Source organism: Equus asinus, chromosome 3, assembly GCF_041296235.1.
Source record: "Equus asinus isolate D_3611 breed Donkey chromosome 3, EquAss-T2T_v2, whole genome shotgun sequence".
NCBI lineage: Eukaryota > Metazoa > Chordata > Mammalia > Perissodactyla > Equidae > Equus > Equus asinus.
This window is the reverse complement of record NC_091792.1, coordinates 44,020,534-44,030,000: the sequence shown is the minus strand read 5'-3', so window position 1 is coordinate 44,030,000 and position 9,467 is coordinate 44,020,534. Positions and strand designations below refer to the sequence as shown.

Below are 9,467 nucleotides of genomic sequence, written 5' to 3'. Positions count from 1 at the left end.
GCAATTTTAGATCTCTGCAGAAAAAGTAAGACGCCAGAGAGAGTTAAGAGATGGCCCCAAAAGTTTTTGACAAAACACAAAGGAAGGTAATACTTTTCAAAACTCCCAGAGTTGGTACATAGAATTTGGACAAGTCTCCACTTCTAATATTTCGTCCTTCATAACTCTGTCATTATATCAAATAAATTCTGTTTCTATTTCTAAGGACTTCATATGTCATTTTGTCATGGCACATTTTTGCTGTAAACAAAATACTATGCACTCAAGAAGTAATCTGAAATAGTCACACTGCAAAATAAGTTGAAAAATACGCTACATTAACTCTAGGAATAATTCAACTTAAGACACAGACAAAAGGATTTCTTCACTGCTAAAATCCTAAAGGATCTATTCTTAATTATTGGCAGAACAGGAGTCTGTATAATGTTAATTAGTTGAGTATATAAGTGGTAAGATCCTAATGTAATGACCATTATCTAAGGAATAAACAAAATAATGCTGGAAGCCTCTATTAGATAATGACTCAAATGCTTCTAGAATAACATTGATTTTTCAAAGAAATATACTTTGGGCATTGACATTTTCTTTTAATTAAACAGAAAATTTTCATTTTTAATATTTAAATTGTAATATACTGTTTATTAGAATACATACTTGAAAAAAATCACATTCTTATGAATGACAGATATAAAAGAAAGAAGGACTAATTGCAGTAGTATAACAGAGGATGTTTATCATAAAAATTGACTCAAGAGCAAAGATAGACATCAAAAGAGTCATTTCATATTTTATTCAGAGTGAAAAAGAAAGCTGAGCATAGAGTTGGAAAGTCATAGCATTTGAATGTCTGCTTATTTTTCTATTTTCAATTTTCTCAACTGACTTGAATCTCTCTTGGGAAGGTGCCTCTGAATAACTCCTTTTATTATTCTAATAGAGGAGGTTTGAAATGGAACCTTGAAACTGAAAACTTGCTTTTAAGATTCATGAGGTTTGGGGACTTTTTGTTTGTTTGCTCTTTAGTCTAAGGAATTGTAAAAATATAACCTTTATCTTAGAGAAAGCAAAGATAAATTGATTCATTATAAGCAGATATAATGTAAGTCCAAATTTGTTTAGAATGCTGCCCTAGGGTTTAGGAATTAGGACAGCTTTACATATACATAAAAAACATTCTATTTTGGTGAAAATCCAAGGTCCAGTGTAAATAAAGTAGCAAGCAGGCTTGTATCACTGAAGTTTATAATACACGTAACAGAGAGAGGTGCTCAGACATCCATCACATGTCTTCGTTGTCTCTATCTGAATAGGAACTGCGATATTGAGACAGCCCATGGACCATGTCAGCCCAGTGGTCTATGCTGTGAGAAGACACAGATGGCCTCCCAAAAAGATACTTTCACCTAAATTTATAAAAGTTCTTTGCTTATTAATAACATTTCTATCATCTAATAATTTATCTAAACCACTCTTAAACCTATTTCCATTTCTAAAATATGCCCCTTCTTGAGATAACAGATTGAAACTTCATTACTTAGTGAGTTAGGCTTCTTCTCTCATAAAAAGCACATCTATGAGAGTGAAAGCTCCACTGGGACCCCAATGAGGGAAATTTTATCTTCATGACCCTCATAGTGTCTTGCACAGTTTCTTGCATGTAAATAGTTCATAATTAATATATGCAAATTGAATATTCGGACAATTGGTCAGGACATTTTTGCTTTCTCTGCATCTTTGCCTATTGTAGACTTTTATACTGTTTTTTCTCCATATTCTGCCCTCACATTCTCTACCAAATTGAAAGATGCTACAATATTTGAATTTGATTATATATCATGCAATCTTATTAAACTTCCACATCTTTTTTGTAATGTGAATTCCTACAAAAACAGATGGTATCAAAATGTTTTGCAACAAAATCATAACCTGGTAAATAAGAGTTCAAGATAAAATTAAATAATAATTTTTATCAAATCATCCATTAAACATGTCAATTATTCCAACTTTGAAATATAAATTTGGGGGCATTAAAATACTACATAGAATTCTTCATAAATATGGACGCCCTTTGAGAAGATCCAAAAATTAGCAACAAAGTAAAAGGAAAAACACAGATTAAAATCAAGATGACTTCTCTTTAAAGACTAAATTTTTGAGGGGACATTTAAATTACTTGAGTCATGTCAAAGGTTATATTCATTAAGTGAAGGGAAACTTCACTATTCCTGTTTCACTCATTTCCCAGTTGGTTTAAAGATATTTCTCAATGTATAAATACAATAATTTTTTCCAAGGGATAAAGGATTTTAAAATGCAATCTAGAAAAAAAATGTACACAGCTGTAGTGTTTTAACCGACCTATTCAATATCTGTCTTTGTGATTCTGAATCATTTGGAAGATATACAAGTTCTCATATGTTAATCTAGACATACAAGTCCTATAAAGTGAAATCAGTCACTCTTTACAATCGGGCTTCACGTGTATTACAACATGGCTTTTTATTAACTGAGCAGGATTTTATGATGTAATTGTGGATTAATGAAATCTATAAATTATCCAAGATCTTAAAACACACATTGATGATACTACATAAAGCTGAAAGTAATTTCTTTCATATGTTAGAATTTCCGAAAGATATCAATTTTGCCCCAGTGAGTTCATTCGTCTCTCACTTGTTAGTTTACTGTTTACTTTTTTAACAAAGTTAGTGAATATTTTCACAGAAAATAACTGTGTAAAATTGTAATATCTACTTAAAGAGAAAATATGTCCATTGCCTAGCATTGTTGGCGAAAGTTTCATATAAACTAAACACGACTGATATAATTGTATCTAAGAAAAAGATGGCTTCCTTTTCTGTGAAAGAAGGCAATAGTCATTTTAATTTAGCTTTATTTCTTCTTCATATACAGTAATACAGGCATTAATTTTTATACCAGCCAAATAAGTATTTTCCCCTTTAAGAAAATAATGACTTTTTAAAGGAAATAATTATAATTCTTATGAAACATACACGCTTATTCAAGAATTAGTAGGAAATACAGGGGCTGCAATGCAGACATTCTTCACCATTTAGTCTATTAATTCTTATACAGTCCACTGTCAAAAAAAATCGTGTTTACCCACTAACTTCTAAAAAAAATATCAAAATACCTTCTCACAACATCAGTGGAACATTTTTTGCTAGAATGGGGGTTCTAACTGATTTCCAAATACAAATGAGGTCCAAAAGATCTGAATAGAAATTTCCAAATGCCTGACATGACTTTACACCAGGAGTGCATTTACAGAGTTTTTAGAACTCTGCTCCCCATTGTGACAAACTCTAGATCTCACTTCTACTTCAAACATGAATAGAGACACTTTCATGAAAACCTCTCCTTTTTTCTACAATGTCTGAGGTAGTTATAACAATTAATAAGAAGATAACTTTATTTGTGAGTAGAACTTGAGCTAAAGCCTCCTAAATGTAAAGATTAGAGTGTCACAGTGTGAATAAATAACCTATATTTTCTAGTCCATTTGATTGAAATTCTATAAAAAAGCTATTAAAGACAAACGATAGTTTTCCTTCAGGATTTCACCCTTTGTCCTGATTCTTTAGCCTTTCTGTGGAACTCATAGCATGCCCCATTGCTTCATTATGGATGTCAGCAGGAATTCAAACTGTCCCTGGAAACCACTAGAGTTGGCAGATGAAAAAGAATTTTCCATAGGTCTTGTTCTATTATTCTTTGCTGTTCACAAATCTGCAATCCCTCCAGAAAAGCTTGTGTGTTTCTGAGTTACAGTCACTTACTTGAGATCAGAATTTTAAAAATTTGCTACTATACATTGGAATTTTAATTTTTAATAGTAGGGTTCTCTCCCCAAGTGAGTGTATCTGTTGTCCATTTTCTATTTAGATGCAATTTCCAACATAAACAACATACAGTTGAAATTAATCAAAGGAATCGATATTTTAAATTGTGTTCCTTGTCGCTTTCTGTATTGTGCATCATTAGAAGTCTTCAACATCTCTTTGAAAGAAGTTAAAATAATATTGACTTTTAAAGCCTCATCTTCAATAGTTTGCATAGCTATGTATATTAAACGTCAGTGGTGTTTAAATGTAAAAAACTGTAAAATTATTTTTGCAAAATGATTACAAAACAGGTTGTAGTAGGAGAAAAGCATGTAGCTTTAGTACACAGTCTGGACAGAAGTTAAGAAGTCAGTGAAGGAAAGAACAGAGTGGTTAGAGAAATAGAATGTATAAGAAAGCATTGGGGTTTCAGGAACCAAGGGAGAAAGAAGTATCAGAGGAATTTGCACAACAGTATTAAATGCAGCACAGTTCTTACAAAGCAGGAAAATACGTACAAGACATTTCCATTTGGCTAGAAGGGCATTAAGTGACCCTTTTAGGAAGGCAATTTTCACAGTTATAAGGGAGATTGGATTTGAAAGAATGAAGGAGAAAGTGGCCAGAATGGAAAAAAGTAGACTCTAGGCTAGGAAACAAATTTATAAATTTATCAGTTAAAGGAAAGGAAGAAGAGAAATAGAGATAAAGGAGAGCACTGTTAGAAGGACTTTTCAAACTTAAGGCAAATCTGAGCCTAGATTGAAAGCTAGGAAGAAGGAGCCTGCGGCAATAGAAAGACTAAAGACATTATTAAGGTATAAGTTTTAGAGCAACATCTTTGATAATTGAAAGAGACGTCAAAGACCCAAATGGAGGTGTTAGCTTTACAGAAACAGGGATAACTATTCCTCTGACACTGGGAGAATAAATCCCTGAGGATAAGAATAGAATTCTGTTGGTAAATGGAAGAGCCAAATCTACTTCCATGCTTTGTCCAATACTGGAAGTGTTTTAGTTTTAATGGGATTCTCCCAATAAAAATCACTTTCGTTAATGAGAATTTTGAAATAGATCATTAATTATCTTTTCAACATACTTGAAAAGTTTTTGAATTAGGTTACTTACAAGGGAGCAAAATACCTAAAAGATAGGTCTATCTTGTTCCCATTGCAGGGGCTTTAATTGCTACACTTATGACAGGCTTTGGTATGTGGTAGTCACAAAGCATATATATCAAGAAAAATTACATTTACATTCCAATACACAAATTCATTTTTAAGGGTATGAGCTGAGAATGAGCTCTAAAACACAGATAAAAACAATACAATAATGAAAACACACAAAAGGGCTTTGAAACTTGGTTCTTATTTCTAATTTGAAACTAGTTTTTATCTTCATTTGCCAACAATAGTATCACAAAAATGGAAGAAATAATAAGAAAAGTAAGAAAACTCAAAAGGTGTTTAGTATTTCAAGTGCAATTATGTCTGATAAAATCCCTAGACCTCTTCTGAGTCTTTTTAAATCACTTTCGTAAATAAAAGTTTATCTCATCATACGAAAAAGGTAAAAGACTATTTACTTTAAAGTTTTTCTTTAAGTTTAAAAAGAAGCTCATTATTTTCCCTGATGGAAAAAAGACTTCCACAGTGCAAATGAACAGAAGGGAAAATTAGGAAGTTGTGGTGTACCAATAAGGATTTTCAGAGAGCTTAATTCCATCAATTTAACACTTCTTACCTAGCATATGGCTAGAAAACATGAGTTTTTGCTCATATAATGATTTTCTTTTACACAATCAAAAAGTACATTTACTTCATGTAAAAAATTAATAGTAAATATTTTAATGAAGTCAATAAAAATATTTTCTTAGACATTCCTCTGATCATTCCTTAGCTTTACTCAGATTTGATGTTTAATACCATAATTCTTTGGATTTAAAGTAAAAAAAATATTCAAATTGTTGATTCCATGAAGTCATGAATCAAGTCAGTGGAAAATATTTTTGGAATCATTAAAATCAGATGTATGAGGTAATTAAAAACATTTTATATGAAATCTCACAATATGTTTTTCTCCTTTTTTATTAAAATGTAATATAGCTAATTTATAAAGGATTACAGTTTTTAAAGTATTTTACAGAAATGTGGTTTGATTTGTTTGTTTTCATGAGGATTTTTCTATATGATTAATCTATCATTTTAAATAAAACCAATTCTCCAATAATATTAACAAAGCTCACATTAAACTGTGTTTCTAGCAGTAAACTGGTACGATTTCTCAGCTTCTTAAAGATTGAAATGGTACTCATGAAAGATTTTAACAGCTTAACAGCTAACAGTTTTCAAATTAGCACTAGGTTAGCACTAGAATGGACCTAAAAATCACTTAGTATATTCCAAGCCATTTGTTTTAGGAGCAAAAGTCAGAAAGATTTCATACTTGCCTAAGCTAGCATAGTTTGTTAGCCTCTAGAAGAATCAGGAATAAGATCTGGATACCCAAATCTTCAATACATGTATATACACACTAAACCACAAAAATACACAAGCATAGCATTTAGATAAACAATTTTCTATTGAAAGAAAAAGCCACTTGACAATATTATAAAATTTAGAGAAATTCAGTTAAATATTTGTGTATGTTGTTGATTAGTAAACTGAGGCTTACATAGATTTCTTGCAGCATTTGAATCAACCGAAAGTAAGGCTAAGTTACATCTCAGAGCTCTCTTTGGCATTTGAAAATTACTTTCAAATGTGAAAAATAGAGGTTAATGTACTTATTATTAATAGAATCATATCCTTCTGATAATTTTCTGCTTGGAAAACAATATCTTTAAAGTTTAAAATGTGATTGTCATTTCCATATGCTTTCATTCCCTTACGAATGGTAAAGGATATCAATAATGAATGTCCTACTAACTATATCTTATGTATTGACTACATGTGCACACATATGCATCAACGTGATGTGATAACGTGAGAGGAGGAGCAAATGACCCCCTATGATCATATCTTTTATGTTTTAATAGAGTTACTCATTTGACTCATTCAAGGTCTATCGTGAACAAAGAATGTCTTGAGTATCATCAACGTATTTGACAAAATATCTCATATTATCCTTGTGGATTAGATGGAGAATTAGGGTTACCAGAATTAGGTGGGCTTATGTTTAAAATATCAATCACATCCAAAGAGTATTGGTTATTATTTATTAACATGCCAATGCTGACTTAAAGGGAAAGTTTTGTTATACCACTAATTCCGTACATAGCCCCATTGTGTTCAGTATTTTGGTCAATTTAGATGAAGATATAACTGGCAAATGCTTCAAAGTCACAGATATTTTTATGATAGATAATAGAACCAATATTTCAATTTTATGAGCTGAGACAAATAAGCCAAAAACCAAGGTGAAATTTAACAGGGATGAATGCAAAACCTGGCATATGGCTTCAATCAACTTCATATTCACAGAATGAAAGACATGAGGTTTACCACAATTCATATTAAACCTCCCTGGGTTTTCAGTAAACAACAACTTTAGGGCAAGCTATTAATGTGATGCAGTTACTACCAAAGCTAACAAAATTGAAGGTTTTAAATGGAATTACAGAGTCTAGATAACAAAGTTGTAATTTCAAATACCTTAAGGGTCAAGCAGGAAATATGAGTGAAACAAACAGGAATGGGCTAACAAAATGATGAGACTGTAGTGGCTGGAGAGTACATTCTCTAGTTAAAGTCATTTTTTTTTCTTTCTTTATTTTTCTTAATGTAGACACTGTGTTGCCTGAAGAACACAAGTGTCCAAGTTGAAATTGGACTGAAATCCAAATTTTCAGATACTGGTTAAGATCCTCTAGAGTTAGACCAAGTCATACCCCATATCTAGACACCACACTTGAAGAATTACACTATAAAACCTACATTTAAAACACATATAGATCAGGATGAAGGGTTTGAAAACATAATTTAATAAATAATGGTTGAGATGATTCAGAATTCTTAGGCTAGGTGTTGAGACAATTTAAGGAAGAGATGATAGTTATTTTTAGGTATTTGATGCATTTGTCATATGAAAAACAAAGCAATTACTAAAGTCAGAATTAGGACCAATGAATGAAAATACTTAAGAGGAAAGCTTTAGTTTCAAAGAACTTTCTGAAAACTATAAAAAGAAAAACTGTAATAAAATAGAATTGAATGTTAAGAAGAGTGGCAAGTTAACATTCGGAAAGCATATTCAAGAATAGTTTGGATGGTTAATTCCTCATAAATGTCATAATATTCCCAAAATGAACAGAATTTGAGAGGTAACCCAAGCCCTATGTTTAAAGATGAGAATGCTGATGCCATCAGAGATCACCAGATAGCAAAAGGAACTTATCTGCAATGTGAGAGTTTGCTTCTAAAACATTTGAGCTTCTTTATCCAACCTCAACAACACATCTATAGGAATAGGGCATTTAAGTGTGGATTTTTTTAAGCAATCAAAAGAGGTATGCAATTATGGGCATACCTCTAGTAGTCTTATGGGTGCTCACATGTATGTGACAAACCACATTTCTCTTGCAGTTTTGAAAATTCTCTTCGTTTTTGATATTGAGAATTTGATTATAATATTTCTCAGTGTACGCTTCTTTGGGTTCCTCCTATTTAGGATTCTTTATGTTTCATGAACCTGGATGTCCATTTCTGCCCCAAGATTTGGGAAGTTTTTGGCTATTATTTCTTTAAATAAACTTTCTGCCACTTTTTCTCTCTCTTCTCCTTCTGGGACTCCCATAATGTGTATACTGGTCCTCTTGATGGTATCTCACGGGTCCTTTAGGGTGTCTTCACTTGTTCTCATTTTTTTTTTTTTTTTTGCTCCTCTATTTGGATAATTTCAAATGATTTGACTTAAGTTTTCTGATTCTTCCTTCTGCTTAATAGAGTCTGATGGTGAATCCCTCTAGTGAACTTTTCAATTCAATCATTGTATTCTTCATTTCCAAAATTTGTTTGGTTCTTTTTTATATTTTCTATTTCTTTCTTGATATTCTTGGTTTGTTCATGCATCATTTGCCTGAGTTCCTTGAGCATCTTTGTGACAGTTATTTGGAATTCTTTGTCAGGTAATTCATGTAGCTCCATTTTTTTTTTTTTTAAGTGTTGCTTTCTGGAGATTGTTTTTCCTTTGATTTTTCTGTTTTTTCATATGGCTTGTAAATTTGTGTTGGGATCTCTGCATTTTTAAAAACAGCCATCTTTCCTAGTCTTTATGGACTGGCTTCAAATAGGGAAAGACCTTCACCAATCAGCTCAGTTAAACACTCTGAAGGCCTCTCAAACCTTTTCTGTGAATGTGTCTTCTTTGGCGTATTTTTTTTGTGTGTATAAATTCCCAATTGGATGGATTTGCCAGGATTTTTTTTCAGGAGCTTATAATCTCTTGCTCCCTTTGGTGTTTGTCTCCAGTACTGCAGGTTCTCTGGACCTGGCATAAGCCACTCAGCTCTCTTGTTCCCAGTAGCCCCCAAGTTTGAAGAGTATGCTGGGTCCCATCAGCACCCCAAGTCAGGCAAGATAGAGACCAGTCCCTTGGGAAGCCCACCAAAACCTGGAACATTGA

General features: G+C 32.2%; 1 protein-coding gene across 8 annotated transcripts in view; it reads right to left on the bottom strand.

The window, feature by feature from the left end:
- Positions 1-9,467, bottom strand: part of GRIA2 (glutamate ionotropic receptor AMPA type subunit 2) — a 143,031-nt gene that overhangs the window by 6,103 nt on the left and 127,461 nt on the right. For all 8 annotated transcript variants that reach the window (XR_011501975.1, XM_070504963.1, XM_070504962.1 and 5 more), the window contains exon 13: positions 1-14. This exon is cut by the window's left edge and continues 234 nt beyond it. Coding sequence is in view for 7 of the 8 variants with exons in the window: in XM_070504963.1 (XP_070361064.1) it covers positions 1-14 (14 nt within the window). In the remaining variant the exon portion in view is untranslated. The remainder of the gene's footprint in view (positions 15-9,467) is intronic.